General features: G+C 37.4%; 1 protein-coding gene across 3 annotated transcripts in view; it reads left to right on the forward strand.

Annotated features, from left to right (window-relative positions):
• Positions 1–1619: 1619 nt before the first annotated feature.
• LOC123682908 (ionotropic receptor 75a-like) overlaps positions 1620–22019 on the forward strand; it is a 29466-nt gene continuing 9066 nt past the window's right edge. For 2 of the 3 annotated variants that reach the window (XM_045621734.1, XM_045621742.1), the window contains exons 1-7: positions 1620–1886; positions 6598–6915; positions 7234–7355; positions 8193–8363; positions 17702–17931; positions 18652–18863; positions 19239–19519. In XM_045621734.1, coding sequence (XP_045477690.1) covers positions 1779–1886; positions 6598–6915; positions 7234–7355; positions 8193–8363; positions 17702–17931; positions 18652–18863; positions 19239–19519 — 1442 coding nt within the window. In that variant the 5' untranslated portion in view covers positions 1620–1778. The remainder of the gene's footprint in view (positions 1887–6597; positions 6916–7233; positions 7356–8192; positions 8364–17701; positions 17932–18651; positions 18864–19238; positions 19520–22019) is intronic. The other variant, XM_045621750.1, reaches the window with a different exon arrangement.

The following is a 22019-nucleotide window of genomic DNA, read 5'->3' on the forward strand; positions in this document are numbered from 1 at the left end:
TCATGCAAAATGTTTTCAATGTGATATTCAAAATCTCTCGGATTATAGTTATACCCAACTTCAAGTATAAAATCGGTAAGCAATAACCGTTCTTTCTTGGATAAAAATTTTCAACTACCTCAACAAAGACTTAAAAGATTCATGTAATATAAAGTTTTTCAAAAATAAATCGAAACAGTTTCTGCTAGAACTATAATATTGAAGAATTCATTGTGTAACTGATTCATATATTGTAGGTATTTGTTTTGACTATTTCTATAATACGATAACCATTCGTGTGTATTAGTATTTAATTGGAACATAAACTTGGCTTCCTCTCTTTCAATTTAATTTCTAGAATATAATTATTTTATTTCTAAATTCTAGGACACTTATTTTCAATTTGATGTTCTTCACTTAGCCTCTTTACAATGAAATTGGTCTCCAAAATTTTTTCTATGCTTTCGTGCGAATATTTTATTAGCAGCTTCGAAATCCACAGCTGCATCCTGCAAATTACTCAATTTACCTAGAAAAAATTTAATTAATTAATAAATTAAATTTTTTATTTATCCAAATATTACAAAAACTTGATTTCGAGTCAAGCTCAAGTCAAGTCAAATATTTATTTATCAAGTACTTGAATCATTTCAAGCTATTTGATTTTTAGCACTTTTATTGTGTATTGTCACATCAATAAAAAAATGATGAAATGAGAAGGAACCTTGCAAAAACACTTTTATTTATCAAACTTATTTTGTAAAAGAACCGAAAATATCAACTTTTTTGAAATAGAAACATAAATTAACTCACTATAAATCATAACAAGATAAGAAAAAATTAAAAAATAAAGTTTCTTAATATTGAGGAAAATTCAAGCATTGTTTGATTTCATAATTTTCCATCCGACACATGAGGCATCTTATAGATTTGTCGCCTATCCTATTGCGGGTTTTCGTAACTGTAACAGCAGCTCTGGAAAATTGTCTTTCAACAGAAGATGAAGATGCTAGCGTTGATAAAAAAATCCTTGGCCATTTTCACCAAGTTTGGAAATATATTTATGAAAATACCATAATCTATCAATAGATTTCATAGAAATCTACTGATAAATTCACACTGTTGATTGCTTCAGTCTCTCGGCACTCAAGATTTCGGAAATATATGCCGTACAACTTAGCCCAAGTAATATCAAATAGCTTGATATCAAGTCAAGCAATAAATATCTAAAATCAAGTCAAGTCAATCTCAATTATGTAATTTTTCACGAGCTTGATTTTCAAGTCAAGTAGTTGGTTAAAATGTCAAGCTACTTGGCTTGATGAATCCCTAACCAGGGCAGCATGTTCGGATAAATTGACGCCTCAAACAGCAATAGACCTCAGCTGGAATATGGTGAACCAAAGAAGAGAAAGCACACTCTTGAGGCGGCTCGTACTTTATCCTCAAAAAAGGCCCATTGTATGTAAGTCACAGAAAAATATATCGTCGATATCACCCGGAGTTAGTTTTCCTTATAAGAAAGTTTAGATTATAGAGTTTAGTTACTCAATGAACCAAACACTGCAAATTTCATACTATTTTTTATTGCAAAATATCTCAACATTTATCTCCAATGGTTCAGATAATTAGATAATTCTATGAGATAAGAAGGAATAACAAACCTAAGTTTCAAATTTGCAGGGTTCTTCACCAATAATTTTCAAAATCATGACACGGTTTATCAAACTTTTTCTTCAGATAATGTGAAACTCTTCAAGAAAATTTGGACAAGTAACATAAGGACAACTGTTGTTGTAATGTCGTTTGACTCAGCTTCTCAAATCACGAGAGATCTTGTATTGAGGCAGAGGATGGCATTAGTCATGGATGGAGAATGTGAAAATTCCCGGTACTATTTAGAAGCGGTAAGTTGTTTAAAAAAAAAACTTTTAATTAATGAAATTCTGTCCGTCCACTTCAAATAATCAAAACTGTTTTGTCTTCTATTCAAATTATTTTTTATAGTACCTATTAAACACTTCGATCATTTACATCCAAAATATTGCAGAAGTTAAGAGGGGTCTGCTTTAGTTTTGCGAACTCTGACTTCAAAACTTTCACCATAATTGTAATAAATCAATCTTAATGCATTGTTGATGTCGATATTATCCCATTTTCAGTGAAGACTTAGTTTCGAAAGTGACAGCTGTCCAGATAGCGGGCTATTCAAAATGAAACCTCTTATTGAAGAACCTTTCTTATTCTAAAAACAATTATTTACATTTATCTTCATTGCGATTTCGTATGCGAGAGTGAACTCATGTGTTTTGAGTGTGTCTGCTGAAAATCAGTAAAATGAAAAGTTCATAATTTCGGAAAATGATATTAAATAAGAAATAATATACCCAAATATCCTATACTTCGAAAATAATTCTCAAATTCAATCCAGGAGAGAAGTTCACGTGAATTTCCTATTTTAATTACATTCGCTGTAAAACAAGTAAACATGGGAGATAATAACACCAATAAAAAAACCAAACATAAGAAGAAAGTGATAAAGAAGGAATTACAATGTGGCGAATGCAACAAGGGAATTCCCAAATCAAAATTCAAGATTCCATGTGCTGGAAATTGCGGAAAATATTTTCATGAACTGTGCACTAAATTGGAAAAGGATGATCTGCGACAATTAAAGGATGGTAACTTGGATTGGTACTGTACCCGATGTCAAGACTGTGAAACAGTAGAGGAATCATCGACAGGAGCGAACTCAGACTCTGAGGATGATGAAAAATCGGACGATGAGAATGAAGGAAGAATCTTGCTCGATGAAGCCTGTGTAAAAAAAAACTGAAAAGAAATACGACATTGGACGATCTTGCAGAAAAATTGGATTTAATATGGCGTACTATAAGTAATCAAACACAGGAGGACACAGAAATCAAAAAGGAAGTTGAGGAGTTGAAAACACAAAATTTAGAATTCAAAAAACAACTTGAAGCTTTAAATGCGGATAAAAAAAAAGTGATGAGAAACAAAAATTGTTGAAAAACAATATAATTATATCTGGATTTGAGAAGAAAATTGAAACGAACGAAGAGATGAGAACGCTTGCATTGAAAACGGTACAACTCGTGAAAAAGGATATTGTAGTATGTATCAGTATGAAGAACCTGTATATTTTCATACTTGAGACGACAAGGTCCGTATAACCAAACACCATCTTAAAATATAAATATATTTACTATGTTTACCCTTGTCGATCGTGTTGTATTTATCAACTCGCAAGGTTGTTGTGAATATACAATATAAATAGTAAATATATATCATGTCGCTAGATACATAAAGTAGTAAGAATGATCTTATTCAATAGTAGTCTGTAATTCATTCATTTGATGCTCACATTCTTGAATTACATCATATGAGTTTTCATCTGTGATCAGTACAGTGTGCAGTAAGAATTAAATACCCTTTGATGAGTCTGGAGAGTATTCATTAACCATTCCTTCAACTGTATAACGATTGACCGAACCTACCCTAGCTGGGTACATCACATGGCGATCCTGCCAGTTCTATACAGTTAGAGGACTATGGTTCTTATCAACATTTGGGTATGTGACTCCAGTAGAAGATTCTAGTTCAACCGCCAATCCAAGATGGGATCTTCAGAGATTGAAGCTAAGTTCCTGTCAGTACCAGACATCCTGGGAGATGGAGCCTTTCTGTATGCATATTGGAAAGTCGAATGGGCCATCGAGAAGAAGATCAGGAGAAGCCATCAGGATTTGGTATAAAACCGTAAGAAAAATGTAGCTTCCTCCTTTTTATGTCTGATTTTCCATGGATAGTGATGAACTATTTGCTGACTTAAGTGTTGTGTATAATTCTTTGAAAATGTCAAGAAAGAGCCGCGGAAACGTAGGGAACGGACGGTAGTCAAAAAAAAAAAAAAATTTAGTCAAGTTAAAATATAAATTTAATGAATCATATGGAATTGTCAAGTCGGATCCAAATTTTCTCAAAGCAAACCTCACCAAACAAGTCTTACATATTCACTTTCAAAATCTCGGAAAATGCTTAGCGAAAGGAAATTTTGACCATTCAAATCGAGGTCGTGACCGCAGCAAGCAGAATTACAATGCAGCGAAAAATAATCACGGGCAAGGTCGCGGTCGCCAGTTCATCAATCATTTCAAAAACAATAACAAATGCAATAAAACAATAATAATATCTCTTCAATATGACTAATCCTTCTAGTAGATTAACCAAAATCCTTTTGGTTTTAGAAGAATATGACTTCACGGTTCATTATGTAAAATATTCAGAAAATTTTACAGCAGATGCCTTATCGCGTATTGAAATAGATTCGGAAGAACGTCAAAATGAAGTAGGTTCTACATAACACGAGACGAATGCCTCCGATGGCAAAAGGATTGATCACCCTGTTGTTGTCGAAGTTTTAAAACGTCCAACAGAAAGTGTTGAGTTGAGTCCACTTTCAGAAAAAGAATTTCGTAATTTGAAAAATCAACATTTAGAGGATTACAATGAAAATTTAATATATAATGTGAATTCACAAATTATTTTCATTAACCAGGACATCCGATCAGCGTACGACTTAGGTACATCGTTGAGGAAACTGGAAAAATTATGCGCAGAAAATAATATATTAGAATTGTACCTCATAAAGCTAGCTAGTAATAAAGAATTTTTGAATATGTTGACAAATTATAAGAATGAAATTCTAGGAACATCCCTAAAGATTAAAATAATAAGAGTTGTAACGCGAATCAAAGTCAGAGAATTAAGGCAAATATACTTCTATACTTCTTACGAATTAGTTTTCGGAAAACCTAGTAGATTTCCACAAAATTTAAACAGCCAAGTAGATCCAATCTACAATTTCGATAACTATCCTCTTGAACTAAAATATAGGTTGCAAACGGCATGGAATGATGCTAGAGAAAACTTGGTGAAGGCAAAATTGAAAAGAAAAGAGATTTTCGACAAAAAAAAATGTAATGAAATAAACTATAAAGTAGGAGATAAGGTGCTCTTGAATAATAAGAACATTGACAATAAACTTGACCCCCTATTTAACGGTCCCTACGAAATAGTTGAAGTGCGAAACCCGAACATTATAGTGAAAACGGACAAGAACAAACTCAAAGAAGTACACAAAAACAGAGTGAAACCGTATTTCTCATAGCAAGTAATAATTACTGAACAGTGCTAGAATTAAGAGACTGATGTAATTTTTAATTAGGAAAATAGTGTATTAAACCTTTTAGATGTAAGATCCATTGAGATTATGAAACGTATTATGTATATATAGATATTAAGCTATAGATAAGTCAAAAAAAAAATTTTTTTATTTGTATAGAAAATTTTTTTCTCTCAAAGAGGGAAGGTGTAGTATGTATCAGTATGAAGAACCTGTATATTTTCATACTTGAGACGACAAGGTCCGTATAACCAAACACCATCTTAAAATATAAATATATTTACTATGTTTACCCTTGTCGATCGTGTTGTATTTATCAACTCGCAAGGTTGTTGTGAATATACAATATAAATAGTAAATATATATCATGTCGCTAGATACATAAAGTAGTAAGAATGATCTTATTCAATAGTAGTCTGTAATTCATTCATTTGATGCTCACATTCTTGAATTACATCATATGAGTTTTCATCTGTGATCAGTACAGTGTGCAGTAAGAATTAAATACCCTTTGATGAGTCTGGAGAGTATTCATTAACCATTCCTTCAACTGTATAACGATTGACCGAACCTACCCTAGCTGGGTACATCACAATATAAACAGGGACGATATCGAATGTAGTGAAGTTGGTTACAAGGAAAAAGCCAAGATTAGGATAACTTTCAGAAATTATGAAGATAAAAAAATTGTGATGGCAGAAAAACGTAAAACAACATTGAGCACAAAAAAATTAGGATTGCAAGAGGATAACGTTCTCTATATCAATCACGAACTTACCAGGGAAAACCAATACCTCTTTAAAGAAGCTAGAGAGTTCAGGAAACAATTCAATTATAAATTCGTTTGGGCTAATGAAGAAAAGGTCTACCCCAGAAAAACTGAGACAAGTAAAATTCTGTCTATCAATAAAGAGTCACAATTGAACGATTTGAAAACCCAAGAAACAAAGAAAAAATCAATAAAAAGGACCGAAAAAAAAACTAATAACATTGCTCTATCTAAATATAGATCTCTAAAAACTTAATATAAACACGAAAACATTAATTATCACCTATGCAAAAATTCACCGATCTACCAGTCTGTAATGGAATATAACAACTTACCAGAAGAAGTAAAGAAGAAAAATTCATTAAAATTATTTATTAGATCACTTGAATATTATAAAATGACACATTCATAATGGGGGTTTTTTACTTTTGCATTGTACTAATTTTTAAAAATAAAACATATTCATTCTATGGGAACATCAATGTATTGATGATTTGTAGAATTAATGTATTAAATAAATAAATAAAATAAATAAATAAATCTTCTCTCTTGGTTCTGCCTATCAACTCAGCACCAGTTTTTCGATTTACTCTGTGTATTTTATGCAGCAAAGCATTCCCCTATAATCATTCTTAAATTATAGCTCAGTCAACAAGGTCTCTTCTACGAAAATTACTTCTGGCTCATTGAAACACAAGCAGTTGATAAACTCGTTGTGTTGTTTCAAAATTCAAGCCTATTCGTCAACGCTGACATTCTAGTGGCAGTAGGGAAGAGTATGGAAAAGATGGGACTAGACATTTACGAAGTATATAACCCATCCAATCGTCACGGTGGATCTCTGAAAATATCAAAAGTAGGCTCGTATGAACCTGAAAGGGGTTTCAATATTTCCTGGATTGGAGAAAAATATTGGCGTAGGAAAAATATGACTGGTTTAACTTTCAAATCTGCCATTGTGGTAAGTATCAAGTAATGAATAGTATATTGTTTTATTAGGTGAAAAGTGTGAAATTTAGTTCATCTCCAATCAGATATAATTACCTACACAATAATTAAAATAACAACTATAAAAGTTCTCAAGTAACATCTTGTCGAACTTAATTTTGTTCCATATTATAAACATCATGTTGAGAGGAGCCCAAAAATTTCAAGTTTATTTTATTTCATTAATTTTTATTTTGACTCTCGTAATCTACTGGGAGTGCTCAAGATATTTACGATAAAAAATTTTTATTACCTCATCTTAATATTGATTCAAACCTTCGTATCTTTTCAGACACCCAAACCTGAAGAGGACTTGGATGCTTATTTGGCAAATGAAAAAAACAGAGAAATAAATTCGATGCATAGATTCCAAAGCGTTACAATACGGCACTGCAAGGATTTTTATAATTTTTCGTAAGTGTAGGATTATTTTCTTTCTCACCTGACACAAGATTAGAAACTAAACAAAGTACATATGGTGTTATATTATTAAACTATAAAAAAAGGGTTAGATTTGTTCAGTAGTAATTTTTTCTTGTGAAAATAAAAAAATCGATTTTTTTCACGTTCTTGAGTAAACATTTTGAACAAGATTGGGACCATTCAAATCGGATGATCAATTTGAATTAAGCCAACTTTTCGTCTAAGTATATATTAGAACTATCAATTATTTATTATCATTTATTGAATATTCATCATTTATTTATCAATTACTAATTTTTTTTTCAATGATTTATTAATTAATTTGTTGATAAAGTCTAAAAATATAGACGAAACGTTGGCTCAATCCACATTTGTCACCTGATTTCCATGGTCCTAACCATGTTAATTAAATTTCAAAATTAAAAAAAAACCAGGGAGTATCCGTAACGAGGTATCTGTAATAAATTGCAATATTCAAAATAATGTAGGAGTAGATATTTTGAATAATTGTAACATATTATTTGGCTTCAAAGTGTTCTTTACCGCTTTTTTCTAATGCTGGAAATAATCTCTGATGAAATTTCGATATTGACAAATTATCAATTTTGTATTATAGATTTTATTAAAATTTTGTGAATATTCTTTTTTGAAACCCGCAGTGTGTAGAATAGAAATATATCAAAGGCTACTACAATGTTAAAATCATTGATAAAGACCCTCTATAAATCACAGCTAGAATGATCCACTTATAAAAGGCAATGTTTAAACATATTAAAAAAGGAGTCTAATAATAATAAATAGCTATTAAGTAAATTTTCCTTAAAACAGACTCAACATGCAAAGAACTAACTCGTGGGGCTACAAACAAGCTAATGGTAAATTCGATGGGTTAGTCAGCTTACTAGAAAATAATATCATAGATTTTGGAAGTTCCCCATTGCTGTTCAAAGAAGATCGTCTACCCTTCGTAGATTATAGTTATGGAAATTGGAAACTGAGGTAGGTACCTAATTGAAAAAAATTATCCATATTATGAATTTGGAATTTCATTCTTGAAGATAGTTTTTCACAGGTGTTACGTAATAGCATTAGTACGGTAACTAAATTATAATTCTGCCTCAGAACCATCATATTGAATAAGCCCATATCTGAAAAGTTCAAAGCGATATCTGAAAAAAATAATAATTGTTATTTTAACTTTTTATTTTTTTATTCAACTTTTTATTTTTTTTATTCAACTAATGTTGAAATAATACAGAACCATCAATATATAAACATAAAAAATGTTATACAAAAATCATCAAAGGTATCTCAAGAACAGTTGAGGTCGTTAATGGACGAGATCTGACAAGGGGTTCCGTAAATATGGTCGTCCGAATTATTGTTTTACGTGTAATTTCAAAACTACGGTTCTCTTGTTAATGTTTTCACATAATAATGTGAAAGAAGGAGAGAACGAAGAAAATATTCTTTATTCTCTCTGCTCTGTTTCTCTTTTCTTATCTTAGTTTCTCCTTACTTTTTGTTCTTTTCTTATTCTTGTATTTGGCATTTTTCCCTATACAATATTTTTTCTGTTGTCTTCAATTATAGTTACTTTTTCTTTCTCAAATATCTTTCATCGGAGATTCGAACCTCTTCGTTTGAGACCATCTCTATCTCAAAATTATAAATTTGAAAATTACAGATATTATATGAATGATAGAGCGATCTATTCAGAGAACGTGCGCCCAAAAAGTATTTTCTCGGTATTCACTTTCCTATCTGAAGAACGAAAAGTGAATCCCGCCAATATTTTCTGGTAGATGAATATACTAACTGACAAAGAAACCGCAACACCCAGAAGAGCTGTTTAATTTTAATTTTTTTTTTTGTAAAACATAGATAATATAGCAAGGAGTGAATGATTGAAATTTGGAAAAAAAACGAAAGATTTACAATTTTTTTTTGATTAATTTGTTAATAATTTGTTTGTCCACCGTGATTATCTATAGACTCCCCAACACGTCTCAGCCTTGATGCAATAAGGTCGTCTATTTCTTCCAGAGGGATACTATCCCAAGCTACCTGTACTTCATGTCTGAGAGCCGCCAAAGTCTATGGGGGCTGGGGTAAATTTCCAAGCCTTCTACCCATGATGTCCCAAAAATGCTTTATAGGCGAAAGATCGGAGGATCTGGGCGGCTATGGCAAAAGTGTCACATGGGTCGCTTCGAAAAAGTTTATACTAACTCTGGAAACATAAGGTCGGGCATTATCTTACTAAAATAATGAAATCTCGAGCCGGTTGAAGTAAGGGAAAAATATGGCTCCACTATTTCTTGAAGGTAACGCAGCGCTGTCATGTTACCTCGAATAAAGACCAAAGGGGACCTACTTGCATGTGCAATAGCACCCCATACCATAACGCCTACTATCCGGTGTTCATCACACTCAACATTAAACTGAGGTTCACGTCTTTCTCCCCGACGTAGTTCAACCCTTACTCGGCCATCATGTGCACCCAAGGAGAATCGAGATTCATCAGAAAAAACGACCTGATGCCATTCCACATTCCGATGTTGACTCTGCACCATTGTAATCGTTGCTGATGATGTTCAAACGTCAGAGGTAACACAAGATGGGGTCAATAATGCTGCAGTCCAAAAGACCTTATCCGGTAGTAAACCGTTCGAACGGTTACAGGATGGCCTTGTTGCTTGTTCTCCTAAGCACTCATCAACCAAAGATCGAGTTGTCGCAAATCGGTCTCTCATAGCCGTAAGTTTTAGATGTCGATCTTGACCTTCATTAATTGTACCCCTTCGACGTCCGGTACCTACTCTTCTTCGATTTTGGGCATTATCAAACCACGCTTGACAACATCTCTTAAGGGTGGTTGGATTTCTGTTCGTACGGTTAGCGATTTCTCGAAATGACAACCCCACCTCCCATAGATCAATAATTCGACCTCTTTCAAATTCACTTAGCTGGCGATAAATTCCGCGTACACGTACTCAAGGCATTTTAACAACAACTAAACGACTACAATAACAAAAATTGTTCACATGAAAAAACCTTCACGATTTTTTTTTCAAAATTCAATCATTTACTCTGTTACGTCGTGAAAATTTGTTGTTTGTTGGCGCCACCTGCGGCCGCGGTATTACCCGGTCGGTAAAAACCCGGTCGGTAATCCCGGTCGGTAAACAAACATCGTCATAATTAATAATAATAATTTTTCTCAAGTGTCAAACTGTGCTTATCGATTCCAAAATTTATCAAACTGAGTTATTTGATTACTTAAAATTCATCTAATCATCTATCATCTTTATACATTTTCATTTTCTTCTGTTAAAACTGATTGAGCAATTTCGAGTGAATTGTGTGTTACTCAAATTGAGTGATAACCACGAAGCCGGTGCAGAAGAGGTTAATCATCCCTTTTACCTATCCACCTGACCATCTTCTGCTACCAGATTAGGGGGTGAATTCACAGATATCATCTCTCTTAACTTACGGGGTAAGTGCACACGAATTCTTTCAACAAATTGCTTAATTCTTACTAGTTATCGTCATCTGAAATTGGTTGCAATAATTTGCGATCATTTATTGGTGCCGAAACCCGGGAATTGTTCAAATTAATTCCATAATTTCAGTCTAATTTCAATTTCCGTTCATCTGATTATTCATTTAAATTCGTCGTTTAATTTTCTTTCCAATAAATCAAGTGGAAAATTAATTGAACGGCTTATCACGCGTCATCTGTTTATTATCTCCTTTGGCAAGATAAGCATCGTCTGTTCACTTTTCGAACAATAATTTCGCGATTTAATTTATTTCTTTATACCGGGGTCGTTCGAAAGTTAAAATGCCGTCGATGGATAAGTTGAAGGCCTCTATCTCTGAGGCGGTTGTCAAGCGCGAAAATGCATTCGCAGCGGCTTCCTCTCTTCTAAAATTAATCAAAGGTTTGACCACCGAAGCAGATGTTGCCAACATGTGCTTGGCCGAGTTGTTTAAGGTGGAGAAGACCTTCAAAGAGGCTGACGAGTTGATCGTAAAGCTCAACTCTCAGTTAGAAGAAGAACGGGACGAGGCACCCTCAAAGTTTTCTGCCTTTTTTGATATTTGCCTGCATGTCCGTGCTGCCCATAGCAGTCTGACTGCATCTCCTTTGGCTGCGAAGCCTTCCTCTGTTGATCTCCCCATTCCTCGTGTCGAATTGCCCTCTTTTCATGGAGAAATCGAGGAATGGCCTGGCTTCATCGCGCTATTTGATGCTCTAGTGCATCAAAATAACTCCCTGGCGCCAGTCCAGAAGTTCCATCTTCTAGCATCTTCTCTTGCTGGTGAGGCGGCTTCTGTCATCTCCGGCTTCGAGATGAATTCTTTGAATTACGCTCTCGCCTATCAAGCCCTGTCCTCCCGTTATCAGAATCCTCGTCGGCTTGCTGACCTGTATGTGAGCCAGATACTGGATTCACGGCCTGCGTCTGTTTCTTCCTTGTCCCAGCTGAAACAGTTCGCCACCACGCATCAAAACGCGATCAATGCCATCAAGGCGCTGCCCATACCAGATTTAGCGGACTATCTTCTGTTCTCTCTGGCTTTGCGCAGCCTCGACGTACCATCTCGTCAGTTGTTCGAGGGGCAGTTATCCTCGGATGACTTTCCCAATCTCTCGCAACTGCTCGAATTCACCAATCGACAGCTGCGAGTGTTGGAAAGTACTTCCATCACTTCATCCCGTTCGTCTGTGCCGAAGAGGTCGTCAAGACCACCATCACCGGTAGCCTCAGCTTCTGTTTCTCCATCGGCTGTGCCTTCATCCTCTGGCCAGTCCTATCGCCGTCCAGCATACACTGGTTCACGCTCATCTTCATCGCACACGTGTGTTTTCTGCTCTGCAAATCACTCCATTCGCCAGTGTCGTGAATTCAAGGCCATGACTATTCATAAGCGAAGAGCTTTCGTGACTGAGCAACGATTGTGCAGAAATTGCATGTCGTCGTTCCACTCCACTGCTGACTGCGGGTCAAGTCAGTGCTGCCACACGTGCGGAGCACGTCACCATACAATCCTTCACATGGCCTCTACTGCCACTACGTCGTCTTCCGTTTCCCACACGAGGGAGCAGTCGACAGACCAACTCCCCTCTCCACCTTCTGTTTTCCGCACGGAGGAGCCATTGACAGACCTATCCCCCTCTCCACCTATTTCTTCAGAGCAGTCAGCTCGTTCTTCTATCTCTCGAGCTGGAGTAAGAGGTCGATTAATGAATCTCGGCATGTCGCGCACGTTTTCTAGGGGGGCAGGTTCAGCTTCGTCTGGCCATGGTTCGGAATGACTACGAGTGTGGTCAGTTTGCGGCCGACTCACCCCGTCGGTCCAACATCCGTCCACGACGTCTCGTCTGTTCTCTCCTTGTCATCTACTTTCATCTGCGCGTTCTGCCTTGCGTCAGACAAGTAATCCGGACTACCTTATGCCTACCGCTTGGATCCGTCTAGACAACCGGTGGAATGTCGTTTTTGGCCGTGCTCTTCTTGATTCAGGTTGCCAACACACCCTCATCACCCGAGATTGGGCCACCAAGCTTCGTCTGCGCATTCACCTCGAAGCTATTCAACTTCGCACCTTGAGTAACGCGGATCAGTTTCGCATCCAAGGGTACGCATACGTCACTCTCTGTCACCAAGGGGATCCCCCAAATCTAATCATTAAAGCCTACGTTCTTGACGGCCACCTAGATCCTCTTCCTGTCCAAGCATTCAATGGCCGATGGTCTGAGTTTCGGCAATTCAACCTAGCTGATCCACTCTTCTATCTTCCTCGCATCATAGGGATGTTGATTGGTTCGGATGTGCTCCCTCATCTAATTCTTCCTGGCACGTTGCGCCCATCGTCTGAACTTCCAGGGGCATTATCTACCACCTTAGGTTGGGTGCTCTATGGACCCTATGCTCGTTATCGCAAGAGAACAAAACATGTTTCCTTCTCACCTGACATTGTCAATGGTTTCACTCGACATCCTCCAGGTACCCATCAGGCCTCCCAACAGCACACCTCTTCATCATCTTCTGCAGGGTCATCACCTGCTGTTCCTTCTTCGTCACTTACGCAGCCTGGTTCTCCTCTATCCGTGATCACCTGCCATTCCTCTTCTGACAAACCTAAGTCTTCTGATGCATCTCCCCAACTCTTACCATCTGACGTGATAAAATCTCATGTCGTTACCGATCTTCAAACCATGAACATGAGCCCCTCGAATCATTCAGACCAGGAGCTTGTCCACCTCGTTCGTCGCTTTTGGGAACTCGACAAGGTACCTGAAGTGCTACCTTTAACTCCTGCAGAGAAAGAATGTGAAATGCTGTATCGCGCTGATGTAACTCGTGACTCCAATGGAAGATACACCGTTGGTTTACCCTTGTCATCTTCTCGGCTGGGTACCTCCGTCAACGTGGCGACTAGGCAGTTTATTCGGTTGGAGCATCGTCTAGACAATAACCCTGCTCTTCGTGTCGCCTATCATGAGTTCATGCATGATTATCTCGAAAGTGGACACATGGAATTGGTTCCTGAATCTTCTGATTGTCCGCGATATGAACCCTATTACATCCCTCATCATCCTGTACATCGCCCTGACGACCCTCCTACTAAAATTCGAGTGGTTTTCAACGCCTCTTGCGCATCTGCTAATGGCAAATCCCTCAACGATCTTCTTCTTATCGGCCCGAAACTGCAAGCGGATATTTTTACTCTTCTGCTTCGCTTTCGTCTACATCGATATGTCTTCACTGCCGATATCAGACAGATGTATCGACAGATCTTGATAAGCCCTGAGCAAAGGGATTATCAACGCATAGTCTGGCGTTTCACCAAACAGGAACCTCTCCAATATTATCGCCTTAACACCGTCACTTATGGAGTCTCTTCAGCTCCCTATTTGGCACTTAGGACCCTCCGACAGCTAGCTTCGGACGACGGACCCAAGTTTCCTGCTGCTAGGCAGGTTTTGCTAGATGAAATATATGTCGATGACATCTTAACAGGTTGTTCGTCCGAGGCTGAAGCTCTTGAGTTACGTCGACAAGTTCAGAATCTGCTCATGGCGGGCGGTTTTGAGCTACGCAAATGGGCTTCTAATCATCTTCCTCTTCTGGATGGTATTCCTTCTGATCATCGTAGAGAATCCTCCTCCATTGATCCCCTTCTTCTCGACCGTGAACCGAGTCTCAAGATTTTGGGACTTGGATGGAATCCAGCATCTGATCACTTCTTCTACTCTGTTCGTTTGACCTCAACAGCAATCACCAAGCGGTCTGTGTTGAGTCAGATGGCCAGAATCTTCGATCCCTTGGGATGGTTAGCTCCTGTCACCTTCTATGCCAAGATTTTCTTCCGTCAGCTCTGCTTACTCCATCTGGAATGGGACCAACCTCTTTCCAGTGAGGTTCAGCCCCCATGGTTGCAGTTTCAATCCCAGCTCCCCACTTTGACAGAGCTTCACATACCACGATTCATCTCAGCCATTTCTTCTACTGCTCATCGGTTGATCGGCTTCTGTGATGCCTCTGAATCTGGCTACGCTGCAGTAGTTTATCTCCGCACTTTCGCATCTTCTGGACATTACCATGTGTCTCTCCTGGCGGCCAAGTCCAAAATTGCCCCTTGCAAGGCCACAACCCTGCCGCGCTTGGAACTGTGCGGTGCCCATCTTCTCGCCAAGCTCATGCATCACCTGTCATCTCGTGTTTTGCAGCATCTCACTACTGAATGCATCGCCTTTTGCGATTCTTCTGTAGCCTTGTCGTGGATTCGTGGTGAGAGTCACAGGTGGAAGACATTTGTTGGCAATCGAGTCGCTGAGATCCAGGATCTGATTCCCTCAAATCACTGGAGGCATGTGGTGTCTGAAGACAACCCAGCTGATTGTGCCTCTCGAGGATTGATGCCTGCAGACATTCATCATCACCCATTGTGGTGGCGTGGTCCTCACTGGTTGTCTCTCGATTCCTCTCTATGGCCCCTGTCCTCTGTTGATTCATCTCAAATTGATCAAGTGGACGAAGAAGCCAAGCCGCTCTCCGCTTTAGTGTTGACGGTTGTCTCCGGTGAACCCACCATGATTGACCGTTTTTCTTCGTATCTTCGACTCAAGCGCGTCATTGCCTTTTGTCGACGTTTCATACTGAATGCTCGTGGTTCAGCTTTACCTCGCACAGGTTTTCTCACCTCTGTTGAGCTTCAGGAAGCAGAGATCTGCTTAATACGTCTGGTTCAATCTGTTCATTTTACCGAGGAGCTGGCTGAGCTGCAGAAACCATCTTCTCGTCATCGACTCATCATGAAACTTCACCTTTTTTGCGATGAGCATGGACTTGTTCGAGTTGGAGGTCGCCTTTCAGCCTCTTTATTACCATATCGACACAAACATCCTGTTCTTCTACCGAAGGACAATCATCTCACTCATCTGATAATCGATGATGCCCATTATCGTCTTCTGCACGCCGGTGCTTTAGCTACTCATTCGTACATTCGTCGACGGTACTGGATATTGGACGGACGTAATGTAGTACGCAATCGTCTGCGCAAGTGCAACCGATGCTTTTCTTGCAAGCCCCGTCCTCTAATACAGCCAATGGGCAATCTTCCACCAGAGCGGCTATCATCTGCTATGGCTTTTCTTACTACTGGTGTCGACTACGCCGGCCCATTTTATGTGACGAGTGCACGACTACGCGGAGCCGTTAGCACGAAGGCATATCTGGTTGTCTTCATCTGCTTCTCTACTAAAGCAGTTCATCTAGAATTGGCATCTGAGCTGTCAACCCCAGCGTTCATCGCTGCTTATCGGCGCTTTGTTGCACGCCGAGGTCATCCTTCCGTCATCTTTTCGGATAACGGGACCAACTTTGTTGGTGCTCATAACTACCTTCGTGACCTTGGTCGCTTACTGTCTGCTCCACAACATCAGCAGAGTCTTTGTGATGCCGCCTCGTCGTCCGGAACTGACTGGCGATTCATACCCCCTTCCAGTCCTCACTTTGGCGGCCTGTGGGAGGCCGCTGTAAAATCTGCTAAACATCATCTTACTCGCGTTATTGGCGAGCAGAAACTCACTTACGAGGAGTTTCTCACCGTCTGCACTCAGGTTGAAGCCATCCTCAACTCTCGTCCTCTGTATCTTCCATCATCTGATCCTTCTGATTTTGAGGCCCTTACACCAGGGCATTTCTTGGTTTTCCGGTCCCTAACAGCTCCTCCTGACAACGATGTCAGTTCTGTGTCTGTGAACCGGTTATCTCGTTGGCAACTAGTCCAGCGATTTCAGCAGGACTTCTGGAAGCGTTGGCGTCAGGAATACTTGCATACCTTGCAGCAACGTCACAAGTGGTTGCAACCATCTACCCCCATTCTTCCAGGTACTGTAGTCGTCATTCGAGATGATAATCTTCCTCCTCTGAAATGGAGTATCGGTCGTATATCATCTGTTTTTCCTGGAACTGACTCCACCACTCGTGTAGCTGATGTTACTACTTCCTCTGGGATAATTCGACGACCAGTCGTCAAGCTGTGTCCTCTTCCAAGTCAATAGATGGCCCTTTTTCGTCTGTTCACTCCTTGCAATTGATCTTACTGAAGGGACTCTTCAGGGCGGGCGGCATGTTACGTCGTGAAAATTTGTTGTTTGTTGGCGCCACCTGCGGCCGCGGTATTACCCGGTCGGTAAAAACCCGGTCGGTAATCCCGGTCGGTAAACAAACATCGTCATAATTAATAATAATAATTTTTCTCAAGTGTCAAACTGTGCTTATCGATTCCAAAATTTATCAAACTGAGTTATTTGATTACTTAAAATTCATCTAATCATCTATCATCTTTATACATTTTCATTTTCTTCTGTTAAAACTGATTGAGCAATTTCGAGTGAATTGTGTGTTACTCAAATTGAGTGATAACCACGAAGCCGGTGCAGAAGAGGTTAATCATCCCTTTTACCTATCCACCTGACCATCTTCTGCTACCAGATTAGGGGGTGAATTCACAGATATCATCTCTCTTAACTTACGGGGTAAGTGCACACGAATTCTTTCAACAAATTGCTTAATTCTTACTAGTTATCGTCATCTGAAATTGGTTGCAATAATTTGCGATCATTTATACTCCTTGTTTTACTATAGCTATGTTTTACCGAAAAAAAAAATTTAATTTAAACAGCTCCTTCTGGGTGTTGCAGTTTCTAGGTCAGTTATTATATATCGTAAGAATATACTTTCAAGTTTCAATAATTGAAAATAGCTAACTAATAGTAGATATTGTAATTGAAGAATTATCCATCTTTATTTCAGGTCTGCATTCATCTTCAAAAAACCGAAAAAAGTTGCTGATTCATATACCATATTCTTAAGACCCTTAGATATCAAAGTGTGGATACTCATTCTGATTTTCATGGGTATCATCTTAATCAATCTGAGAATATCTTTTGGAATGGGGTCTGTATTATTTTCACATGACCCTAGAGTGGAATCAAGTTGGAGCATTTTGGTACTTTTCATCATTGGAGCTTTTTGTCAGCAAGGTATAATTTTCGACTGATTCGATTCACTCGCATAAAGGTGAACTTCATTCGAATATATCGGTCTAAGAGATTTTAACATACGATGGATATTTTACCAATTTGTAGTTATAAAACAACCAAATTTTGAAGCTAATATTTTAAAATACACAGATTTATTCATATAGCTGGTAGGTTGATGAAGAACTAAAAATTATCGGCCTGAAATTTCGTTGAAGATTTGAGAGATTGTAACTGATCTTGTGAAATATGTTCATCATAATTAACGAGTTAGGTGTCAACTATCCTATTAATAGATTCTCAATATTCATTAGAACATTTTGTCTCATGAACATTTTAGGCTATTTTCTCTTTATCGCCACTTTTGTATAATGAACATCTGAATTATTCCATATATTTTTCCAAAAAATTGTTGATGTAATTATTTAGGTAATGAAAACCTATTAGTTTTCTACGATATTTAATCAAAAACCATCGAAATATTAAAAAAAATACTGGATTTTCTCATTTAAACTATCTAAACACGAATGATTATTTGAAAGGAATGATAAAAAAATCCAAATTGTCAGTCATATCAATAAAAAAAAAACTGAAAATTGAACCAGAAATTATGAAGTGAATATAATGAAATAATGCTCGTGTACGGTTTTATTGACCAAGGGTCCTAGTATTTTCCATTTATTAGAAATTTGGAGTTAAAGCTGACAGTTATTTCTTTTTTAGGGGCTACTTGTTTTCCCCTTTCATTCAGTTCAAGAATTATGTCTATTTTCGTTTTCATTTTCTGTATTTTAATCTATCAGTTTTATTCAGCAAGCATAGTTTCTTATATAATATTGGATCCACCAAGTTCCATCACTAATTTGCAAGATCTTTTGGATAGTAATTTAGAGGCAGGCGTTGAAGATATTCTCATTGACAGAAATTACTTCGTGGTGAGTTCAATTCAATTTATGTAGGTATATATCATGAACACATATTATGATGATTACCTTTTTATTGAATAGAAACTATATTCCATTTTTCATTTATTGAGAATTAAAAATATTTTTCGATAATGCTAGTGGGCATGATTTTCAAATTTTCTCAAATTTTCAACTCTCTTCGTAACGAATTGCACATCTATGAAAATTCGAGTAAAATATTAGTTAAAAATTTTATTTCATTAAGAATCTTAAATTGGCTGGAGGGAATGATTTTGAAAAGCTGAAACTCTTAAATGAGGAATAATGAGAGATAACATTTGTCCTGAAAGCACATTTAGATTAATGTATTCCTGAAACTAATTTTATCGGTTCGATCACTTCCAGCAAACTAAAGACCCGGTAGCTATTGAACTTTACAATAAAAAAGTCAACAAATTCATTCAGGACAACAGCACTGGTTTTTACGAACCGTCTTCAGGCTTGTCTTTAGTAAGAGGAGGTGGCTTCGCCTTCCACGTAGAAACCAGTACAGCTTATCCTATCATTCAAAATACTTTCTCGAATCAAGATATCTGTGACTTGGAAGAAATTCAAATGTATCGCACCCAACCGATGCACACCAATTTACCTAAGCACTCACCATTGAAAGAAATGATGAATTATTGGTGAGTTTTTATATCTTATTCTTACTTATGATATCAGATAACAGATATCAGGCCAGTTTCATAATCCATGCGAAAAGGCTTTCCTTGGTAAAGACCGTTACATTAGAAAGTCACCTTCATATGGAGCTTGAAAATGGCTCCGGTTTCAAGAACATATTTCGACCGTCATTCAGAGAAAGCTTTCTTTTATTCGTAAGTGTTAAATTTCCTATGGTTGGCTATTCTGAGAACTAGTGATTTATTGTCTGCATTTTGTAATACATATTTCATAGAAATTGAAATTGTCTTGAATTGAAATTGAAATTTTGTGTATAAAGTGAATGTAAAGGTCCTTAATTTCTAATGAGATAATTTCAACAAGAATGTTTGTGTGGTAGAGAAAAACGAGTGATGAAAATTACACAACAGAATGAGGGTATGTTTTGTGGTCATAGAACATGCGTGAGGAAAAGGATCCTTTTCTTGCCATGACTTAATGAGGAAGGACGCTTCAAACCTTGATCTAACCTCAAAATTGGTTCACGAAAAACGTTTCATTTAATGTAAAGGAGACTTCTCACGGAAAACGCGACTTTACTTTCGATTATGAAACTGGCCCTTACACTTCGCTCTTTTAATTAGGGGTAATTCAGTGAGACAGCGCCTTTCTACTGACAAAAGAACTGATTATTTTTTCATGGATGTTATGAAAGAGGGCATGGTCCGTCGGAAAAATGGGATGATCTTGTTTTATTTTAATATTCTTTGTGGATAGGATAATTTCCATTGAATCAAAATCATTAGATAAAATCATAAAAATATACAATTTCTTTCGTCGGTTTGGCTTCAGAAACCAAGATTTTCTGCATCAACTGAATCAACAAAAATAAAACAAAACCAACAGTCAAAAAAAAATCCAGTTGTAGGTACAATTACAAGTTTTTGTTTTTTATATATGGAGATGATGTCAGTGTTATGGTCTAACTACTTACTACTAATTAAATTCATTTTTAATTTGGGGGGAGTTTTTCCTTCACAATCTAATTTTCGAATTGACTTGCCTCAATCCAGCGGGGTTAGAGCTAAATATAACGCTGTGTCCTACGTGAGCGAATTATTGCGAGCGATTAGAGCGACGCGACCAAACGCGATATATCAAACCTTGGAATATAATAGCGCTGTCCTACGTGCAGTCGTATCGGTCGTAAAACTGTTTCAGCCGAATTTCGCGCTCTGTCGGCGATCAAATTATTTGATATTTCCAAGCGGAAATCGCGCGAACTTCAGTAGTTCTTGTTGATGCAGGCACGTTTACTTCGACCGCTCTACAATGAATGATTTAAACGAAGTTTTAATACTGGCTATTAGAAATTCCAGTATACTCTGGGACAAGACTGATAAAATATATCATAATCGACTGTTGGTGGATAGAGAATGGAGTAGAATTGCCGATGAACTTGGGGAAACAAGTAAGATTGACGAATTAACTATAGTATTATATACACTGAGAGAAGTGTTTATTTGATATTATCGAAAATGCATTATAGTTAATGAATCATTTATTGGATCTATGGTCAAACAAATATTAGTTTCATGGAAATGAATAATTTATTTGAAATCCCACCAATAATCATCATTTATTATTACACTTCATTTATTCACGCATAACTTATATTGAGAATGCTGAAGAAATATCCATTTGAAGGAAATAAATATAGTTGAGGTTAATATATCATTGAGTAATAATAAATAAACCTTATTTATATGTAATATGTATCCATGCAATATTTCAATTCAGTAAAGGTTAACGTATTTCTTAGATTTTTTTTTTTTTGTTGTTTCTATATAGTCAAATGTTCACTATATAGTCAAATGTTGTAGGAAGCAATCTATAATAACTGTGGAATACATTTGAAGAAGTCCTTAATTGTTTATATAAGTGGTGAAACTCTCCAAAATTCATTCGTTCCAAAAAAAATTTATTTGTTGGATTTCTCTTTCTTCCCATTTTTCTGCGTCTTACAATTAGCATTTTTGAAGCCACATTTTTACATATGAATAATTTACGTTTTCTTGACCACCTCATTATAACTGTTTCTCTACAAGCGTATGACAACGGACTGATCTTCCGCAATGCACAATCCCAACCCAACCATATTTATGTCGCGTCGTGTCGCGTTTGTAGATTTCAACGTAGGACAAAAAAAGTCGCGCTGCTCACATCGCTCGCGTAGTACATAAAATTGGCGTCGCTCGCGTCGTAACATTAGTCGCTCACGTAGGACATAGGGTAACGCTGTGTCCTGCGTGAGCGAACTATTGCGAGCGATGCGAGCAACGCGACCAAACGCGATTTATCATGGAATATAATAGCGCTGTCCTACGTGAAGTCGTATCGGTCGTAAAACTGTTTCAGGCGAATTTCGCGCTCTGTCGGCGATCAAATTATTTGATATTTCAGAGCGGGATTCGCGCGAACTTCTTGTTGATGCAGGCACGTTTACTTCGATCGCTCTACAAT

Source organism: Harmonia axyridis, chromosome 1 (genome assembly GCF_914767665.1).
Source record: "Harmonia axyridis chromosome 1, icHarAxyr1.1, whole genome shotgun sequence".
Taxonomy (NCBI): domain Eukaryota; kingdom Metazoa; phylum Arthropoda; class Insecta; order Coleoptera; family Coccinellidae; genus Harmonia; species Harmonia axyridis.